Here is a 22,929-nt window from a genome sequence, read left to right as displayed (position 1 = left end):
CCGCAGCCTCTGGAGCAACTGTACCCATGCTTTTTTCATGTGTAAGTTGTAAGGACTTGACCTCACTGAAAGCATGAATGAAAGCGGTGAATTTTACTGCGCACGCGCTGCCTGTGCAGTCGCACGCGTTCTGCCTCTGAACCCCTTCGTTCAGAGGACAGGAAATGCCGGTTTTCCCCACATGCACTGTGCATGCTGAAAACCGGCATTTCCTCCGGCCAGACGCGTAAGTACCCCGACCGTACTCGCACATTTGGAAGGGAATTACTGGGCCAACATTTTACATGTCAATAAAATGAAAAATTTAACAATTGCACGATTTGCCCCCTCGCATCTGCGACTGAGGGTCCAAGGAGGTGCATTGCGCATAAGGTCATCGTCGTACGTATCCTCACACTGTTCCCTTTCGGGAACTGTATGAAGTGGTGGAAGGATTTATGGCCGTGATTAACGCTCATTCCGTGACCGTAACCATCTTTGAACCAGCCATTAGGGTGGTTAGTCCTATGGCGTGAGGGTTTTACGGGCTCCCACAACCCATCTGAGGGGGGGGGGCCACCCACACCCACGGACGCAAGTATCCCGCTGGATGTCCACCCAGAATTTATAGTTGGAGCTCCAACTCCACTTGCCGGGACTGTCTGGAGTGGGGTTCGAAACCCTACTCCTTCTGGCCCAGCGGCGGGGATGCTTACTGCTACGCAAAAGGCCCACTCCGCACAAAAGGTGACACCCATACGTTTCCTGCGCCTTTTCCCTCCCCGTGACTGGAGCCCTATGCTGCCACTTGAAAGACCAAGCTATCATCTGCCCTTTTTGCGGCGCCTTTGACTTCTCATTACCAATGATGAGCAGGCGCTGCGCCTCCACCTCCTTGAGGAGATTGCTGAGGTCATCATCAGTTCAATTGTGAGTTCTTTTAATGCCGTGAATTGTGCTCATTCCAGCCATTTCACGTTGCTAATCAGATTGGGCCTTTGGCATAGCGGTAGGATCCCCGCCGCTGGGCCAGATCAGGGTAGGGTTTCAAACCCCGCTCCAGACAGTCCCAGCAAGTGGAGTCGGAGCTCCGGCTCTAAATTCTGGGTTGACATCCAGTGGGATATTTGCGTCCGTGGGTGTGGGTGGCCCCCCCCTCCTTGTATAGCTTGTGGGAGCCCGTAAAACCCCCCCGCCATAGGACTAACCGCCCTAATGGCTGGTTCAAAGATGGTTACGGTCATGGAATGAGCGTTAATCATGGCCATAAATCCTTCCACCACTTCATACAGTTCCCCAAAGGGAACAGTGTGAAGACACGTATGACGACGACATTGCTAAATAAATAAATGGAATTTTAAAAAATCTTTTAGGGCTTTTAAAAGTCTTTAAATTGCTTTAATTCTGTTTAAAACTACTTCAGATTCTTCAAAATAATGTAAACGTTTTTAAAAGTTTATAAAAGTTACCAAAAGCTTCAAAAAACTTCCAAAAACCTATTTAAACTGCTGCTTTGCATGTAAAAATGCTTAGCAGCTTGGCAGAAACATTGGGGGCGTGTCCTGTTAAACTGAGACCTCAAGGGGCGTGTCTCAGTTGCACAGCGCGCTCCAGGCTTCGCGCTGGCTGCACTCCTGGGCGGCGTGACGTCAAACGCTGCCCGGGATTCTTCAGATTCAAAATGGAATTCCAGGCGTCCCTGGAGGTGATCGGCAGGCGTGTCGGGTAAGTGTAAATCGGGACCTTGCACGCGCGGCAAGCCCCGTTCACGAATTTCTGGCCCAATATACTGTTACACGTCCACACAAAATGGTCAATTTTGGCTAACTGTAATTCACAACCAATACAAATAAGTAGAGAGATTAGTTTGGATTCCCTGCCCTTTAAAAATTACTTTCATATTCACATCTGCTTTTTTCTAAAAATTGTAAAATGCAATGTAGTGTGAAGTATTTTAGCTCATTTAATTTTTACAACATCACAGTGTTTGAAACATATAAATGCGCCTTATTTTCTCCATAAGCAGCAGTGTATGATCATTTTAAATCCCTATTAATTTTGTTTATAGGAGAAAAACAGACAAGATGAGTATTAAATGTAACAATACAGAACTGTACTTAATACTAATGTTGATCCTGAATACCCCGTTTACAGTATTTCTCTGCTGATAAATATGACATTTTTAAAAATTCAGTCTTGTGTTTTTCAACAGATCGCTAGGAAATAACATATATACAAAATGCATCGTAAGAGTCTAGTAGGTGATCTAGTAGATTCTATGCTGCAGTTGGAATAAGAGGTACATCGACCATGGGCTAAGAACCGATTACTTCCTAAAGATCCCCTCTTTCAGCAGAAAACCTACAGGACTGTTCAGTGCAGCCATTAATAGAGGAGCAGTTTTAGATTTAGTATAGGCACCACTTACACTGGGATAGAATTTCCAAGGGAGCTCTCCCGATCTCCCATTCTAACCTCAGCAGAGAATTGTCTGAAACCCCATTTGCATCATTTTTCTGGGGTTTCTGCGAAGTTACACGTGAGATCAGAAGAACCCCAGCGGAAATTTTACCCCCGTAAGTTTAGCATCAGTACAAAACAACTTCCTCTTTGCACCAATGATGAACAAGCAGTTTAAATCCAGAGTGAAAACTTGACTTGGTTCTAGAGGAAAGCACAGTGAGACTTCATGGAGGTGGTCAGTCTCGCATGGCATCGGTTTGACACCATGTGGATTCTGCCTCCCTGTTCCATGGTCCTTCCAGGGCACTGTCGCTGCGGCGGGAGTGTGGCAGATGGACTGTGAAACAAGTAAGGACCCAGGTACACCAGGTCCCGCTTGTACTGGCAGTATCTGTGAGGCCTTTTAACAGGCAGAAATTCAAGAAACCTGACTTCATTCAGGGCAAAGAAATTAGCTTGATTGGCGCTCCTGCCACTGAACTCAAATATCCGCTCCCTCTACCACCAGCATACTGAGACTGCACAATGTACTATCTACAGGATGCACTGCAGCAGCTCACCCAACTTACTTCAACAGCACCGGTCAGCCCCACGATCTCTACCACCATGAATACCATGGGCATATCATCTACAAGTTCCCCTCCAAGTCACACACCATCCTAATTTGAACATATATTGCCATTCCTTCACTATCGCTGGGTCAAAATCCTGGAATTTCCTACCTAACAACATCATGAGAGCACCATCAGCACAAGGACTGCAACGGTCTGAGGGAAACTAGGGATGGGCAATAAATGCAGTTTGCCAGAATTCCTCAAATCCTGAGAACAAGATTTTTAAAAATGTAGATCAGTGGGAGAGCTTTGAAGGCCTGAGGGACTGACTCCAGATTGGGGTTGTTGATGACTGAAATTGAATTTGCCTGTCTTCTTCCCTCTGTGGCCAGGCCTTTGGGCCTGTTGCAACATCTTCCCCCTCCCTCCACAAGATGTATTTTCTTAAACAGCATGTCAAATTGGGTTTGGATGAAAGGACTTTTACTTGTCCTAGCCCCTTAGGGACTATCCCAGATCAGGTGTATTTCTCAGATGCTCACTTTCAACTAAAGGTTGAGGTAGCCGAATCCTAAAGATGCTTAACTGGGTCTAAAGGTCCAGTCTATCCCTCCCTAAAGGAAAGGAGCAACCCGAGAATGTTACCGTCCTCCAGATAGCACTTTTAATAACTTTAGCCAGACTGTAACGTCCCGAATATTATAAGGGTCTGGAGATCTCCCCTCAGAAATGTACCTCTTCACCAGAGTGTACAGAGATTGGGTTCGCGAGTTATTGATACAGAAGACTTATGTGAGACAATTTTAAAAAAAATAGAGATTTATTAAAAGAACCGACATGCAATTTACAGTCGGTGAATCAGTCAATCGCAATGTTAACAGTTCTAAAAAGAGAAAAAATACGATCTTATTTTTAACAGAGAATCTTACTTTTAAATCTTAACTTTGCTACAGTATTACAGTTCTTAAAATTTTCTAAACAGGATATCCATCAATTATCAAATTACCTTCGATCCCCGAGGTACAAAGAGTGGAAGACTACAGAGCCGCCTCTGTAGTTGAGAATCGCCTTGCCTGATTAAAGCGAGTCTGATTATCTCATTTGAGACTTCAATATTTATACCCTTTTTCAGTTGTATTTCATAAGGTTTCTGTTGATCCAAGTTAATTATCACTAATCATCTTTTAGTTGACCTCTGTAATTCTTACTGCCACATCAGCAATAGTTATTGGGAGTTTACCATATATGTGCAAAGAGCAGATGTCCTTTACCTCATGTTGTCTTGTTTCAATAGCCAGAATTCTTTCATAGCTATTTCATAGTTAGGTTTCTAAATTTCCAAACCCAGTTTCTCACGTTTTAAAGAATTTATAAGGTAGAGTTCCTTATAAGGTACTCTTCAGAGTCAACCACAGTCTTATCTCAACAAGGCCAGAATTCTTTCATAAGGTAGTGTATTTTTCTAAAAAGGCTATATAGTGTATTTTTCTAAAAAGTTTATATAGTGTATTTTTCTAAAAAGTTTATAAGGTAGAATTCCTTCACATGGATACAGTCTTTGTTGGATGTCTTAGCTGTGCCTCCAAAATAGAACTATTTCCTCAGTCTCCACCACCTCTATTCTCAGAATTAATCACTGATCAACATTCAGATCTCCACAGGAGACATCTGAGGCCAAAAGGCAGTGGACCTACTTCTTACCAGGACTCTAATGTAGTGCTTCTATTTGGCATCAAGGGACTTAGACCGTGCCCTACTCCACATTAACTCGAATCTTCTCCTTCACCTTCACTGACTAACACTCAATTTTCCTCCCCGCTTTGCCTGCTCCTGGGTGCACCTCACCACCCTTTTCCTGCTCCTCAGATCAGCCTCCTCACTTCCACTGGTTCCTGATTGATTTTTCAGTCTTCCCTGGTCACCTGAATTCATTGCCTTCCTGTTTTCAATCTGGGCCAGTACCTCAGCTGATCAGCTGACACTTCCTTTGGTTCCTGGATCCTCCTCTTTCCCTACCATCACTGAACCAGTCCTCTTCTCTCATTGACTGGTTAGCTGCTCTGGCTCCTCACACCTTCTATAACTCATCCTCATTCCACCACCACTGCATCCACCTCTAATCTCTGGACCAAAGATCCATCCTTGGCCCTCTTCTGTTCCTCATCTACATGGTGCCCCTTGGTGGCATCATCTGCAGACATGGGATAATATTGATGATCTCCAACTGTACTTTCAAGCACATCTATCAACCCCTTCACTTCCTCTTTGATGTCAGTCTTGGATAAGCAAACTTTACTCCAGCTAAACATGGGGAAAATCAAAGCCATCATCCTTGCTCCCTTCCACAAACTCCATACATTTGTCACCAACTCCATTCTCCTCCCCAGCCACTGTCTCCGCCTATTCGTATCCTGTTTGACCCTGAGCTGAGCTTCTGATCCATATCTTTTCCATCACAAAGACTGTCTACTTCCACTTCCGTAACATTGCCCACCTCTGCTCCACCTCAGTACTTTTCCCTACTGAAACCCTCATGCATGCCATTGTCACCTCCAGACTTGACTATTCTAATGCCTCCCATCCTCCATAAACTATAGCTCATCCAAACCTTTCTTGCCTTATCTTATCCCACACCACGTCCCGCTCACCCTTCTACATAGGATCCTGGTCCCCAGTTGCCTCAAATTTTAAATTTTAAACCACCGTGGCCTCCACCCTTGCTATTTCTGTAACCTCCTCTAGTGCAACAACCCTCCCACCCCCCAAAAAAACTCTCCATTCATCCAACTCTGACCTCTTAAGCATCTCCCCTCCTTTCATGGCACCATTGTCAGCCATGCCTTTAGCCACTTAAACCCCATGCTCTGGAATTCCCTCTCTAAACCCCTCTACTTCTCCACTTCCCTCCCCTCCTTTAAGATCCTCCTTCAAGCCCATCTCTTTGATCAATCGATTGGTGACATTTCCTAATCTCTCCTTCTTTGGCTAGGCTTCCACTTTTGACGTAAAAAGTGCGAACTAAACGACAGTTGCTGTTGTTATTTTTATACCTATCGGTCTCAAACTGGTAGATGTAGTGTAAAAGTACCCTTAGTTCGTTTTTTCTGTTCTGCTTTTTTTTCTGTTAAGGCAGTTTTGTTTGTTTTTAACATTTTATCTGCCTGGTTCTTCCTGTTTTACAGTTGAAATAGTGAATTTATCCTTCGAGAGCTACTGTTTTATTCTGCTCAGTAGTGAATTTTATAATAAAGTAAGCTGTTATCCCAAATAGTTTGCTTGCCCTTCCAGTGTGCCCTATACCTAGCTCCAGATGCATAAGGGGTGATTTTCATTCAGAAGTCTGGAAGGAGGCGGGACTACAACTTTCGAGGTTGTAGTCCCGCCTCCATCGAGATGCAGCCAATCCACACGATTTTAACTTGATTGACCTTGTTGAGCCCGCCCAGCGGACTCAGCTGGCCAATTAAGGGCCACCCAGCAACAGGTGATGTCACAGACTGAAATTTCATCTGTCAAGATGTTTTGACAGATGAAATATCAGTGTTTCACAGCTGTTTGAAGCTGTCAAACACTGACAGTCTTACTTCTAACCTGAGTCCTTCTACACAGACTCAGTTAGAAATCTCACCGGCACAGAAAGCTGCAGGCTGTCACTTTTGACAGATCACAGCCATTCTGCTTTCTGTGCCGGTTAGACGATGGACTCCCAAAACCTAAAGGAAGGAAGGCTGTAAAGGTAAGTACAGGTAATTTAAACTTCTTTACACACTTTAGACACACCAAACACACTTACCTTTGCACTCATGCACACATCACTCACCTGAACACTGACATCACGACCCCTCCAAGTCCTTCAACCCGACGGCCCGACACCTCTAACTTGGCGTTGTTTGGAGCTGTCGGGAATCCCACACTTCAAGCTTTAAAATAGGGATTAGGCTAAAAACTGCCTGTTAACTACCTGTTAACAGGCAGTTAGAAACATAGAAGATAGGAGCAGGAGTAGGCCATTCGGCCCCTCGAGCCTGCTCCGCCATTCGATGAGATCATGGCTGATCATCCAAACTCAGTACCCTGTACCTGCCTTCTCCCCATATCCCTTGATACCTTTAGCTCTAAGAAATATATCTAACTCCTTCTTGAATATATTTAAAGACTTGGCCTCAACCGCCTTCTGTGCTAGAGAATTCCACAGGTTCACCACTCTCTGGGTGAAGAAATTCTTCCTCATCTCTGTCCTAAATGGCTTACCCCTTATCCTTAGACTATGACCCCTGGTTCTGGACTCTCCGACCATCGGGAACATTCTACCTGCATCTAGTTTGTCCAGACCTGTCAGAATTTTATAAGTTTCGATGAGATCCCCTCTCATTCTTCTAAACTCCAGCGAGTATAAGCCCAATCGACCCAATCTCTCCTCATACGTCATTCCTGCCATCCCAGGGATCAGCCTTGTAAATCTTCGCTGAACTCCTTCCATGGCAAGAACATCCTTCCTCAGATAAGGCGACCAAAACTGCACACAGTACTCAAGGTGTGGTCTCACCAAGGCCCTGTACAACTGCAGCAGGACATCCTTGCTCCTGTACTCAAACCCTTTCGCTATGAAGGCCAACATACCATTTGCCTTCTTCACCGCCTGCTGCACCTGCATGCTTACCTTCAGCGACTGGTGCACAAGGACACCCAGGTCTCGTTGCACTTCCCCTTCTCCCAATCTATTGCCATTCAGATAATAGTCTGCCTTTCTGTTTTTGACACCAAAGTGGATAACCTCGCATTTATCCACGTCATATTGCATCTGCCACGCTTCTGCCCAATCACCCAACCTGTCCAAATCATCCTGGAGTTTCTCGGTATCCTCCTCGCAGCACACACGCCCACCCAGCTTTGTGTCGTCTGCAAACTTGGAGATATTACATCTAGTTCCCTTATCTAGATCATTAATGTATATTGTGAATAGCTGGGGTCCAAGGACCGATCCCTGCGGTACCCCACTAGTCACTGCCTGCCACTCTGAAAAAGACCCGTTAATTCCTACTCTCTGCTTTCTGTCCGCCAACCAGCTCTCTATCCAAGTCAATACCTTGCCCCAATCCCATGTGCCTTAACTTTACACACTAATCTCTTATGCGGGACCTTATCGAAAGCCTTTTGAAAGTCCAAATACACCACATCTACTGGTTCTCCCTTATCTATTTTCCCAGTTACATCCTCAAAAAATTCCAGTAGATTAGTCAAGCACGATTTACCTTTTGTAAATCCATGTTGACTTTGTCCGATCCTGTCACTGTTTTCCAAGTGCTCAGCTATTACATCCTTTATAATGGACTCTAGCATTTTCCCCACTACCGATGTCAGGCTTACCGGTCTGTAATTCCCCGCTTTCTCTCTACCACCGTTTTTGAATAGTGGGGTAACATTAGCTACTAATCCCTTCCCGCCTTGGGTAGGCGGGTCCCAGTGTGGGGCGGGTACCCGCCTCCTTTGAAACTTACAAGGAGGTGGGTTGGGGGCGGGATGGTGTCGGGACCCCCGAATTCGGGACTTTAACCCCCCGCACACCTCCAATCCCGACTCCACGGGTAAATGAAAATCGACCCCATAAAGTTAGCTGCAATTCTTTCTGTTAAAATTCATAATTGGCAGCAAAAAATTTAAATATTTAACTGCCAATAGTGGGATCAAATTCTTAAATTACAACTTCAAATTTTACTTAAATTATGTATTATCTAAGAAAAAAAATGGGCCCAATAAGCAACTGCAGACTTTGGGCTGAATTTTAACACCCAGAAACGGGTCAGTTAGAGTCGGGTCAGATGTTAAAATTTTTAAAATCTGAAACCTAGCCCCAACCCCCCACTATTGGCAGTTAAATATTTAAATTTTTTGCTGCCAATTATGAATTTTAACAGAAAGAATTGCAGCTAACTTTATGGGGTCGATTTTCATTTACCCGTGGAGTCGGGATTGGAGGTGTGCGGGGGGTTAAAGTCCCGGATTTAACTGAAGAGGGACAAAGCGCGGCAGCCAACCCACTCCCAGGAGGCAGGTTGGCAATTTAAATATGCTAATAAGGCTGGCAGCCTGATCCGAAGTCCTCCCCACCCAACTGAAAGCCAAGCCTGTCAATCAGGCTGACTTCCAGACGGGGAACCTGTCAAGTACAAAGGACGCACGCTGTGGAACTCCACAACGTGCACAGAAACCCATCTCCATCTCAATTGCAACTCAGTGGGGGTAATTTTGACCTAACTCACCCAGTGGACAGCTGATCCGATTCTATCAATTTCCTACCTAGTGGATTAGGTTAAAATTACCCCCAGTGTCTAAATTATAATAAAAATGCTGATCACAATCTGAGGATTCTACTTGCTAAATAAAATAGCAAAAATAAATTATACCCTTTTCAAACTCTAAATTAATTTTGATCCCCTTCTTTAGGTCTCAAACTGCACCTTCCCCAAATTGAGACAATGGGCAGGTGACCTGCTCTCAGCTCTCTCCTAATGTTGCTTTTCAACTAGGCTCATGGAGAAGCAGGAGAGCAGTTCATGATAACTCAGTAATAATATAAATGAAGGCATTGATTACGTAGAATTACACAGAATTTACAGCACAGAAAAAGACCATTCGGTCCAACCAGTCCATGCCAGTGTTTATGCTCCACGCAAGCCTCTTCCCACTCTACTTCATCTAACCCTATCAGCATATCCTTCTATTCCTTTCTCTCTCATGTACTGATCTAGCTTCCTCTTAAATGCAGCTATGCTATTCCCTTCAACTACCCCTTGTGGTAGCAAGTTCCACATTCTAACCATTATCTGGGTAAAGAAGTTTCTCCTGAATTCCTTATTGGATTTATTAATGACTATCTTATATTTATGACCCCTAGTTTTGTCTCCCCCACAGGTGGAAACATCTTCTCTACATCTACCCTATCAAACCCTTTCATAATTTTAAAGACCTCCATTAGGTCTCCCCTCAGCCTTCTCCTTTCTAGAGCAAAGAACCCCAGCCTGTTCAGTCTTTCCTGATAGAAACTGAAACTTAGAAGCATTTTAGAATATGGATTGGGCTATGTGTAGTAATATTCATCTCTATAGGATAAAGATTTTGAAGATGTGTACAACTTATGGATAGGCTTAGACCTGAACCCGCCTTCACTCGCCCACTTTGGGTTTTATTGGAGGCGGAACGGGGGCGGGCAGCCAACCCACTGCCAGGCAGTGGGACGTCAATTTAAATATTACAATGTGGCTGGAAGCCTCTTCTTTAACCACCATCTTTAACCCGGCAGTTAGAGCAAGGTGAGGACTGCTACATCCAGGAGGTAAGTGCCATTATACCTACCTCCTGGATCCAGGGTCCCTGCCTAGCCCACCCCCCACGATCGGAGACCCCCCTCACGAGGCTTCCAATCGCCTTCCCGGACCCTTCCCCCCCCCCCCCAACGATCATCCTGAGGCCTGCCCCGATCTGATCTTCTCCGCCCCCATGATGATCTTAAGGCCGGCCCCGATCCTCCGGTAGCCGGCCCCAATCTTTCTCACCCCCACCCGGGATGATCTTGAGGCCGGCCATGATCCTACGGTGGCTGGCCCCGATCTTCCTCACCACCACCACCCCCGCCCCGGTCCTTCGATGGCCCTGATCTTCCTCAGTCCCCTCCCCCACCTCGGTCCCTCGACGGCCCCAACCTTCCTCACCTTCCCCCCCCTCCTCCCACCCCCAGTATTGTGTTGTGGTTTGCAGGTAGCATTTCTTTTGTTTTCTTGTGAAAATACAGATTAATTAAGGAATGTAGAAGACTGCTTTAAAGCCTTTAAATCAAAATTCAAGTTTTTAAAAAACCTTGCTTTTGGTTTGCCTCTTGTCTCTTTTTCCCCTTATTTTCACTACTTCCAAACCTCACTTTTATATGTTTTTGCTACATTAACAATTATTTTAGATTATTTCTTATTTAACTATTTGCTGTAACTTTTTTTTTACTTTTAAATACCAACTTCCTCTGTATCTCATTCAACCTGACCTCTATTCATGAGAAAGGAATCACATCAATAAGATTTGTCCCTAATTGTCTGAAAACTATCTGCAAAGGCTAGGGTTTCAGCAAATGAAATCCCAATACTTGACCCAGTTGTATCAATGAAGCAGCCTGGTCAATCTGATGACTGCCTGCATACCTGATAATTGGTTGGTAGCTCAGGAGCTAGGTGTTTATGATGCAAGTTATTTGATCAGGCGGACCTTAAGGGTAAATAGATGTATATGTAATACTGTGTGATACACAGTTTGAGCTCAGCTTTATGCCTGATGGCTTAAATAAATTGCACAAGGAAGTGCACATTCTCATAAAACACAAATATTTTATTGATGATAAATCACAAATGTGAATCCCATTTTATGTATTCTTTTAAGACCTCTTTCTGTTTGTCTGTAGTTGGAAAGCCTCACAAATGTAGCTATTGTGGGAGAAGCTACAAGCAACGCAGCTCACTTGAAGAACACAAAGAACGTTGCCACAATTACCTGCAAACCATGGGACTGCACAGTGGTATTTATTCAGGTAAAAAAAAGTACTTTTTCTTGAAAACAAACATTTTAGCACCACACGCAATGATTGTCCTTTAAAGGTGAATGGCAAACCAGGGAAATATATATATTCTTAATTGAACAAGATATTGCCTGCCTGTATTAAAATCAGGTTACTTGTGCTCATGGAGAATTTCTAACTTTTATTACATTCTTTTTACAGTTTGAACATCACCATAAAAGCATGTATACTTAAAGTAAATCCAATATTTTTCAACACATTGCAGGTTGAGAACTCCGGCCTTGAAATTCTGTAGGGGTTCTCCCAGTCGCCTTCCACAACTCTGGTGGGAGACTGATGAATCCGCAAAAAATGGCAGGGTCACCTGTCACTTTAATTCTCCGCTCCACTCCCTCTCTGATCTCTCACACTGTTCCAACGAAGCTCAACGTAAGCTCGAGAAACAGCACCTCATCTTCCGATTAGGCACTTTATAGCCTTCTGGACTCGACATTGAGCTCAACAATTTCAGACCATAACCTCGACCCCTATTTTTTTTCTCTCTCACATGGCAGCTGTTGATGGTTCTGCCATTGTCATTTACATCTCATCTAGAGTCATCTTTTGTTTCTTAAGTTGTCCCATTACCATCTCCTTTTGCCTTGCACCATCATCCCTTTTGTCTTTTAATCTCTCCTGCCTTCCATCCTATCACAGACCTTCCCTTTTGTTCTTTCCTCCCCTCCTCCCTTTCTGCCCCTACACTTGCTTAAAAATCTGTTACATCTCTAACTTTTTCCATTTCTGACGAAGGGTCACAGACCTGAAGCATTAACTCTGCTTTTCTCTCTCCACGGATGCTGCCTGACCTGCTGAATGTTTCCAGCATTTTCTGTTGTTATTTCAGATTTCTAGCATCCACAGTATTTTGCTATTGTATTAGTGTTTGGTTCACTGCCACTTCGCGTCTAGGAATGCCCACCTTGAAGAAACTCTGCTCTTCTCTCCGACGGGATTTCCGTTTGGCTCTTCAACCTGGTTCATCTTCATTGCTTTCCATTTCCCTTCTCGTGTTTGATCAGGTATCTGCCAAGACTCGTTTTCACAGCCACATCTCTTTCCTCAGCAACTGTCTCCGGTTCCGACTTATTCGATGTGGATTCCAACTGAAATTCCACCCTTCATGTTTTAGACCCCTCCCCTTTCAGCATTCCCTCCGCGACACCCTGGTCCACTCCTCAATCACCCCCAACACCCCTTCCCCTTTGCCCAGCACCTTTATGTGCAAGCGCAGGAGATGCAACACCTGCCCTTTTACCTCCTCCCTTCCCACTGTCCAGGGCTCCAAACACTCCTTCCAGGTGAAACAGCGATTTACTTGTACTTCTTGCAATTTAGCATACTGTATTCGCTGCTCACGATGCGGTCTCCTCTACATTGGGGAGACCCAACGCAGATTGGGTAATCACTTTGCGGAACACCTCCGTTCAGTCCGTAAGTGTGACCCTGAGCTTCCGGTCGCCTGTCACTTTAATTCTCCGCTCCACTCCCACTGTGATCTCTCCGTCCTCGGCCTCTTGCACTGTTCCAACGAAGCTCAACGTAAGGTCGAGGAACAGCACCTCATCTTCCGATTAGGCACTTTACAGCCTTCTGGACTCAACATCGAGTTCAACAATTTCCGACCATAACCTCTGCCCCTATTTTTTTTTTCTCTCACATGGCAGCTATTGATGATTCTGCCATTCCCATTTACACCTCATCTAAAGTCATCTTTTGTTTCTTAACTTGTCCCATTACCATCTCCTTTTGCCTTACACCATCATCCCTTTTGTCTTTTAATCTCTCCTGCCTTCCAGCCTATCTCAGACCTTCCATTCTGTTCTTTCCTCCCCTCCCCCCTCTCCCTGCTGTTACATCGCTAACTTTTTCCAGTTCTGACGAAGAGCCACAGACCTGAAATATTAACTCTGTTTTTCTCTCTCCATGGATGTTGCCTGACCTGCTGAGTATTTCCAGCATTTTCTGTTGTTATTTCAGATTTCTAACATCTGCAGTATTTTGCTCTTGTAAAAATGGCAGGGATCTGGTTTAACTGGAATAACGCAGAAGAACCCCTTGGAATTCATGGCTTATACCTTCAGCTATCATATCTGTCTGGAGTATATCTGAACCTAGCTGTCACATGTGTTTTGATCCATAGAATTCCCCATTACCCAAGTAGGATTGGTTTACAGCCAGTTGGAGGCTACAGCAATCCCTGTGATATAGCTTAAGTATGACTCTTGAGCATGCATGTTGTAATTTGGATGAGTTGTATGTTCACCACAGCAGAGGATTGGATAACTGGAGATTAGGACATGTTGGCAGCAGGATTCAGTATCAACTTGTCTAACAGCTCGTATTGAAACAGTGGGGCCAGAAATCTTCGGCACTTATCTGGCAGGAGTGAAACGGTCAGAAAATAGGACGGGATTTGGACGTGCCAGGTCGCGACCCTCCCCACCAATTCCATGGGGCCATGTTTGTTTGTGGCAGAACCTTGACATAACCCAAACAAGGTCATCTGTGTCAGAGGGTCCGTGGAAGCGAGCACAGATATAAGATTTTAATGTAGTACTGGTCAATCTGGTGCATATTAAATCAAGACCAAGTGTAGTTTTCAAGTGAAGTGGGGTTAGAGGGCAGCAACGGATCATTGCAACAGAGCTGAAGGAGGATTTTGATGAAGGAGGCAGAAAGGAAAGCTAGAGTGGGTTGGGCAGGAGAGGGGAGGTAGAAGTGGGTTAGAGCATAGCTTCTGTATATTCCACCAGAAAACAAGTCCAGGTTTGTTATTACTTTCCTTTTTGTGATTCACAGACTTGTTCTCACCTGATCCCCAACAGTACTGCAAAAGAGAAGAAATTTCTCGATGCTTTCACCTCCCTATTTTCCCCATTTTTAGATGGACTTCATGCTCATTAAGATTGTGGGGGGGGGGAGGAGGTGTGATCGTGTTGTAGAACAAATGCTTTCCCAAAGTTCTGCATCTAATATCAGCATCAAAACTTCTACCTTTGTATTGGTTTATCCTTGTATAATCCCTGCTCTAAATCCCATTTAATGTGTGTTTGCATAACAGTGTATTTGCGGTTGTGTATTCCTGCAGTACAAGTGCTGTGTGCTATTTTGCTCGTCATCCTTTTGCTACAGTAGACTCTATTTGTTGTACTATAGTGATGAAGCTGGATTCGTGCAATACCTGAGGTGCTGCCACAAGAATCTTGCTGTTCTTTACTAAGCTGCAAAATATTCCACAAAGGAGTTTTTTTTCTTCCCTACTTTTCCAAATTCAGGAACAATTGTCTTTGTAGTAATGCAAAATGAGGCCATTTCTTCCCTGTATCTTGTCAAAATACCAGTGTAAAAATGTACCACAAACATACGCAAATGACCTCATACAGGAAACTTTGTGTTATCCAGAGGCTAAATGTCCGGCAAGCTCGAGCCACCGGCAAAAATCAGGAGCCGTTTTTTTTCTTTTCGTTGCTTTTTTTTTCCCAGTCAGGCACTGCAAGGCCTGTAGCCATAGCAACAGCTTCAGCTAGAGACGCTTGCAGCTGCAGCCGACTGTTTAGAAGCTGTTGCTAAGCAACGGTGTTTGTTGTCAGATACGGAGATGAAAACCTCCGTATGCTTCAACATTAGAGCTGGAGTGTCCGGCAGTTTTGAGGGAACGGCAACAGCTCGGTCCCGTCGGTGCCGGATAGCACAAAGTTTCCTGTACATTTATTTGGTGGCACTGTGCCTATCTTGTGCTGTGCTTTCTTTCATTGTTTCCATATCCCATACATTTGACAGTATAAGGTATCTACTGATTTCCACAAAATGTTCTGAAACAATACTTTAGTAAAACACAATTAACTAAACTAGCGAAGTGGTTGTAGTATGTACTGATCATTATACTAGTATTTAACACTAGTTGAAGAGAGGCTCCAGGGTGATGAGGTTTAAAAGGCTGAAAGAGCCAATTAACTAATTAATGAAGGCAAGTATTATTAAAGGTGACACATTCCTAAAGCCTGCTGACACTGCAAGCTTTTCTTATTCATTTATAAATGGATTTGCATTTTTCTTTTTCTTTATTTTGTAGTGAAAGAAGAAAGCAAATCACATGAACTAACTGAAGGAGTGTGCAAGATGGGATCAGAAAGAGCTATGGTACTGGACAGACTTGCAAGTAATGTTGCAAAGCGCAAAAGTTCAATGCCACAGAAGTTTGTTGGTAAGCATAAAACATTTGATTACAGTACTCTTTCATTTACTCGTTGTGTCATACAAGCTGTACACCAATGAACACTGGTTTACTGTTTGTTATTGTCAGAACATGTAAATACAATACTATTTTTTGATATGTCCTCATTGAATTTGAATTTACTTTAATTTACCCACTTCATTCAAGACCTCAAAGTGACTATCATTCAATGCACCAAACAAGCGACACAAAAACGCTTCAAGTATTTTGAGCCCTTTATTTACTTGACTTTAAAAGTAAGATATGATCACACTGAGTTTACTGAATATTCTGTGAATTAGGGAGCCCTGCTGGAAAAGGGGCAGTGAAAACCGTTAACAAAGAGAGTAGAGTATAAATGATGATGGGGGAGGGGGATATGATAGGTAATAATTAGAGAGGAGAAGACATAACTATATAAAGTGGAATACTTTTAAAGAGAGAGCCTCACCATCAGGACCGTTTAAAAAAATCAGACATTAATAAAGAATTATGATTAACATTTTACATCATTTTGTTTTTTTTGTCTGTCCATTTTAATGAGTTTTTACATTTTTTTGTTTAATAACAAAGTGTTGATGAGCTCATTAGGGGTACAGGTATGGAAGGACGTGTGCTTTTTATTTCTGCATGGTCATAGTTGCTAAATTTGGAAACTTCGTGCCATGGCTAAGAAGGCCCCATGAATTTAATATTTAATATCCATTATAGGAATATTCAAGAAGATAGCTCCAGAGCAAGGTGAGAAATAGCTCACCCGATAGGAAGATTTAAAGAAATTCATGTGTTTGAAGTAATTCGCAATAAAAAAAACAAAAACACAAAAATATATTAAATTTCTTGTATTAAAAAAAGTTCTAAAAAATGGAATACATAGAATACACAGTTCAAGTCTGAGAAATGGATGGACTGAATGGCCAAAGCTCATGCCTGCATTCTTCTGTTCTTACAATAAGTAATCAACGGAATCGTTCATTCCACTTTTAAGGAAAGTCTTCATAACAACACTCATGATTTGCTACTCGTAAAGCAATGGGCTACAGTGTTTCATTACCAGTTGAATGAAATGGGGACCACAAAACTTTTTACAATTAGAATGGACTTATAAATATGACACAGTGCCATTACAATATGTCTTGTAGGTGAATTTACAAAGAAAAAATAATATTTGCATGTACAGTATTTAGGGCTTTATTATTGTGTCAAAACAGTTCAAGGCATTTCACACAGTGAATTACATATTGGGGTTAGTCACTTTTGCTCTGTAGAGTGAAACTCAATGGGACCACCGATCAAAAAAGACCTAACAGTTTAAGACTAGTTTTGAACATTGGAACTCCAGATCAATTTAGAGCAGCATTTTGTGTCATTAAGGATTTGCAGAAATGCATGTAATTGTCAGTAAAAAATGAAAAACTCGTAAAATGATAGTTTGTGTCATTAGGTGGCACATAGAGGTAAGTGAAACTGGTGTATGTTAGGTTAAAGACTTTTCAAGGATGTGGCTCAAACGTCTGACACTTCTAAAGATCAAAGATCAACATCTGTATTGACGTGAAAATGGGTAAAAACGCTTTGCTTTGTTCTGATAAGGTGCCCCGATTTCAATGATACCACTTCCCTTCTTTGTTTATAAATATAGAGAAGCTGGGGGCTGGGTGGTGCAGTGTGGCTAGAATACTGTCCTTTGCCCTAAGCTAATGAGATGTAATCTCCTGTCTATATTGTAAAGTCCGCGCCTCAATAATACACGGACTTTGGGAGAACAGTTTAACAGGTACTTTACTGAACAAGAGGCAGCTTGAAAACTGAAACTACAGAAGCCTGCTAGGGCCTTTTATACAGGGGTGGTCACTGCCGGTACTGCAGTCTAAGACCAGTTATTCCCTTAAAGGTACATACACAACAATTCCTCCCCTTTTAGATAAACAGTACATAACATTCATTTAACAACTAAATAATAACTAATTACAATTACAATTTTCTCAGTAATACATACATCAACTGAAATAGTCATTTATAAGTTCAGTCTTTGAGGAGGCTTCCTGATCCGGACTGGATAGCGCCTTTCTCGAGTATCCTGTTCTGGCGGTGGAGCCAATTCTGGCTCATTGTCATTGGCTGGTTCGTCAGCTTCCAATACCCCTGCTTCTGAGGTAGACGCAATCTGTACTTCGGGCTCATTACCAGGTGCACATGCTTGTGGTACAGGTTTGGCTTGTTCCTGTGACTCTAGAATCTGGTCAGCATGGCGTCTCACGGTGTTCTCTCCAATGTCCACTGTGTACATTAGTGGTCCCTGCTGTGTGCATATCGTGCCTGGCTGCCATTTTTCTGTTCGGTAGTCGCGGGCCAAGACTGGTTTGCCCTATCTTGAAGCTCCTGGTTGGCTTCTCATTTATGTGCTGGAACTGCTTATCCTCAACATCTCTTATGTTTGGTTTGAGCAAATCCAAGCGACATCTTAGTCTCCGGTTGAAAAACAGTACGGCTGGAGTTTGGTTGGTTACTGCATGTGTCGCATTCCGGTAAGCAAACAGGAAGTTATCCACCTTGTGTTGCAGTGGTATGTCGTCATTATACATTGCCTTTATGGCCTTTTTAAAGGTCTGAACAAATCTCTCAGCCAATCCATTTGTGGCTGGATGATATGGGGCAGATGTGTAATGTTTCACCCCATTATTCTTCAGGAACCTCCGGAAATCCTCAGACACAAACTGTGGGCCATTGTCGGAACAGATCTGTTCTGGCAACCCATTCCTGGCGAAGATGGTCCTTAGGGACTGCAATAGTTTTCTCCGTGGTGGTGGAGGACATTTTAATGACCTCTGGCCATTTCGAATGGGCGTCCACAACGATTAGAAACATTGAGTCCATAAATGGACCAGCGAAATCAATGTGTACCCGTTGCCATGGAGATGAGGGCCACTCCCATGGATGTAGCAGGGCCTGTGGTGGAGCGTTTTGGACCTTCTGGCATCCTGTGCATCTCTTGGTCATATCCTCGATTTCTTTATCGATTCCCGGCCACCACACAAACGCCCTGGCTAGGCTCTTCATTTTTACCCCTCCCAGATGACCCTCGTGAAGCTCATTGAGTACTCTATCTCTCAACTTGGGTGGAATTACCACTCGGGATCCACACATCAAGGTTCCCCGGCACACTGACAGCTGTTCCCTCCTTGGCGAGAATGCTGGCAACAGTGAGTCGCCATATGCTGGCCATCCCTTCACCGTCAAATCATAGACCCGAGAGAGTGTCGGGTCATTTCGGGTTTCCTTCTCAATACTTGCATTTGTAACAGGCAAACATTCGACTGTGGTCGCATGGAATATCTCCACCGGGTCCACTGCAGGTGCTTCTTCCGCCGTAGGCAACGGTAGGCGCGACAGCCCATCAGCGTTTCCATGTTGTTTCGTACCTTTGTACTCTATGTCATACTGATGTGCCCCTAGAAAAAGTGACCATCTTTGCAGCCGTTGCGCCGTCATCACCGGAATGCCCTTCATTGGGTTAAAACTTGAGACCAGGGTTGATGATCAGTCAGTAGGGTGAATTTCTGCCCGTGCAGATAGTGATTGAACTTCTTCACCCCCCACACCAGGCTGAGGGCCTCCCTGTCAATCTGGGCGTAGTTACGCTCGGCTGAGGTTAGCGAGCGCGATGCAAAGGCTATTGGCCTCTCTGAACTGTCACGGAATTTGTGTGACAGCACCGCTCCAATGCCGTAAGGTGACGCATCACATGCCAACCGAATCGGTAGTGTTGGGTTGTAGTGGGCCAATACTTCTTTTGAAGTGATTTGGCATTTACATTCCTGAAAGGCACGCTTACACGCATCACTCCATTTCCATGTTACACCAGTTTGAAGGAGGGCGTTCAGTGGGTGTTGAATTGTAGATAAATTCGGCAAGAACTTATGGTAGTAGTTCACCAACCCGAGGAACGACCTCAGTTGCGACACATTTTCTGGTGCTGGAGCCTTGACTACAGCCTCAATCTTGTCCGGCAACTTATGCAACCCTTCCTCATCAATCATGTGGCCACAATACGAGATTTGTCTCCTGAAGAACTCGCATTTGGGACGGTTGGCTCGTAGCCCATATTCCTGCAATCTCGTGAGCACCTGTTCCAGGTTGGCAAGGTGTTCATTGTCATTTTTGCCCGTAACCAGGATGTCGTCCAAATAACACTGGGTCCCCGGGATCCCTTGCAGGACTTGTTCCATTGCCCTCTGCCACATAGCCGGGGCCGATGCTACCCCAAATACCAGTCGATTGTACTGGTAAAGGCCTTTGTGAGTGTTTATCGTGAGGTATTTCCTAGACGCTTCTTCCACCTCCATTTGTAGATAAGCTTGAGCCAGGTCAATCTTTGTAAAACGTTTCCCTCCAGATAGTGAGGCGAAAATATCTTCTATCCGCGGAAGCGGATACTGTACTGTGTGCAGGACTGGGTTCACAGTCACCTTGAAGTCCCCACAGATGCGAACCTTCCTTGGCTCCCCAGGCGTGCTGCTCAATGCTTTCTTCATTACAGGAACGATGGGTGTGGCCCACTCGCTCCAGTCCACCTTAGACAGCACCCCCGAACGCTCCAGACTCTCCAGTTCAGCTTCCACAGCTGGGCGTATCGCGTATGGCACCGGTCTGGCCTTGAAAAATTTTGGGGTTGCGTTATCCTCAATCTTTATGGTTGCCTTTACTCCTTTTAGAGTCCCAAGTCCTTGTTGGAACACCTCTTCCGCGTCAGATAGAATTTGTGACCGACGTCCAGGTGCGACGTCATCATCTTTTTTGTCAGTCACAGTTAGTGCCAGAATGGAATGCCAATCCAATTGTAGTCTTCGGATCCATTCACGTCCCAATAATGGTGGTCCTCCATCTCGTAGTATGTACATGTATAGTTTCTGTGTTTCCTTTCCGTTATATTCAACTGGCACCCTTATTTTTCCTCTGGGGTAGACCTTTTGCCCCATGTATGTCGTCAATACAATGGACGTGTCCTTTAAGGGTATGTGTGAGAATAGCCGCTCATAGTCTCGTCGATTCATGACAGTTAGGGCTGATCCTGTGTCCAATCCCATCTTCACTGGGGACCCTGCCATCATGAGGGTGACCCAAATGGTTCGGTGATCTTCTTTTGCGATCACGTTGTGTAACTTTAAACAACTTAGTCGCCTGCTCCCGGAGTCCTTATCACTCTCCTGATCTTCTGAACTACTATCTGTCAGTTTCTTTACTTTCCTGTACTGTTCCTTAGTAGTTCTTGTCGTGTTGTTCTTCTTTCCCGACCTGCAGGCTCTTGCTATATGTCCCATTTTCCCACATTGCCTGCATATTTTGTCTTTAAACCAGCAGTCCTTCTGCTCATGGGTTGTTCTGCCGCAGCAATAGCACTTTTCAGCTCCATACGCCATTTCGTTAGCGCTGTATTCTTGTGGTTTCTGTTGTATTTCCGCAGCTCCCCGTGCTGCTGCTTCGTAGGATACTGCCACGCTGAAAGCCTGTTCTAGCGTCCGGTCCTTTTTTGAAAGTAGCCGTTTCTGGGTTCCTTCACTCTGGAGCCCGCAGACAAACTTATCCCGTAAGGTGTCTGCCAGTCCTGCTCCGAACTGGCAGTGCTTCGATAACTTGCGTAGTTCCGTAAGATAGTCAGCATTGCTCTCATCTTTGTGCTGGTTTCTTTTATGGAACCTGAATCATTCTGCTATCAGCAGTGGTGTAGGGCTTAGATGTTCCTGTAAGATATGAACAATCTCCTCAAAACTTTTCTCCATTGGTTTAGCTGGGGTAATTAAATTCCGCAATAGGCCGTACGTACTCGCACCTATCAGATTTAATAATACCGATGCCCTCTTTCCATCAGCCACCTCATTTGCCTTGCAGTACACTTCAATTCTTTCCACATACGTGGTCCAGTCTTCTACCTCGTTGTCGAAAGCAGTGATACTGCCACTTTTCGGCATCTTGGGCGATTTAAAATGGCGCCTCCCGTGCTTTTGCTTCTTCCCCAACGGGATAAAATGGCGCCTCCCGTGCTTTTTGCTTCTTCCCCTTACTGCCACGCTGCTCCTAGCGTTCTACGGGGTAATGGCGGTGACCCGCAGCTTCGGCGCGTCTCGCTTTCCTTCCCCCCCCGTTTAGTTTCTCTCCGCTGTCCTGCTCTCGAGCACCGACCGCGCCCTATGCGCTCCACCCTCTCTTGTTTTCTTTTCCCGGCGACGCTGCGCGGCTCGATTTGTAGAGCCGCTCGATCGAGCTTGAGCCCGCCGCAGTCCAGAAGGGTCAGCGCACTACCTGCTACCAGCACGATTTGCTGGAACCACAGTCTCTCCCGCAATTCTCCAAACACCGATGGATTCTTTGGGCGGTTGCCCTCGGTCGACGCCCGTTGCTCAGACTACGACCTTCCAGGACCTTCCTTTCAGGCGAGATCCCCGTGAGATGATGCCACACTGCAGGTGAGTTCGAACTTACTCGTCGCCACTGTAAAGTCCGCGCCTCAATAATACACGGACTTCGGGAGAACAGTTTAACAGGTACTTTACTGAACAAGAGGCAGCTTGAAAACTGAAACTACAGAAGCCTGCTAGGGCCTTTTATACAGGGGTGGTCACTGCCGGTACTGCAGTCTAAGACCAGTTATTCCCTTAAAGGTACATACACAACATATATCACATAGGGATGCTTTCTTAATTTAAGGTTAAATATACATATGCATTGAAATCATGCTATCCAATAGGAGCACTGAACACATTAATACACCAATACGGAATTTCTGTTTCAGCTATTTTAACAAAGGCATTAAGCTGTTTAAAATAAATGGATTACCCCCTTTATTAAAATGGACAGAAGAATTTATACTGATACAGTAACATTCATTACCAATATCATACCAATATCAATTTGAACCCAATTATATTTTCAGTACAGAAGGAACTATGGATTAAACTTTACAATTTAGTGCTCCTTGGTGCAAAGCATCATGATGCAAACACATATTGGGAATTTGGGTGTGGAGGTTCACACACCCAATTTACAGCCACACAACTCTCTGTTTATTGAAAGTCCTGTGCCAAAAGTGCTAAATTGTAAAGTTTACTTTTATTTTGTATATG

General features: G+C 44.3%; 1 protein-coding gene across 6 annotated transcripts in view; it reads left to right on the top strand.

Moving 5' to 3' along the window:
* The window catches only part of ikzf1 (IKAROS family zinc finger 1 (Ikaros)), a 104,206-nt gene that overhangs the window by 77,359 nt on the left and 3,918 nt on the right, over positions 1-22,929 (top strand). For 4 of the 6 annotated variants that reach the window (XM_085988128.1, XM_085988127.1, XM_085988129.1 and 1 more), the window contains exons 6-7: positions 11,440-11,565; positions 15,668-15,799. In XM_085988128.1, the coding sequence (XP_085844254.1) occupies positions 11,440-11,565; positions 15,668-15,799 (258 nt within the window). The remainder of the gene's footprint in view (positions 1-11,439; positions 11,566-15,667; positions 15,800-22,929) is intronic. The other 2 variants (XM_085988131.1, XM_085988132.1) reach the window with 1 other exon arrangement.

This window comes from Somniosus microcephalus, chromosome 5 (genome assembly GCF_052327205.1).
Source record: "Somniosus microcephalus isolate GS21.2 chromosome 5, FLI_Smic_1.0, whole genome shotgun sequence".
NCBI lineage: Eukaryota > Metazoa > Chordata > Chondrichthyes > Squaliformes > Somniosidae > Somniosus > Somniosus microcephalus.
The sequence above is the reverse complement of the archived record's forward strand: the minus strand, read 5'-3'. Positions and strand labels throughout refer to the sequence as shown.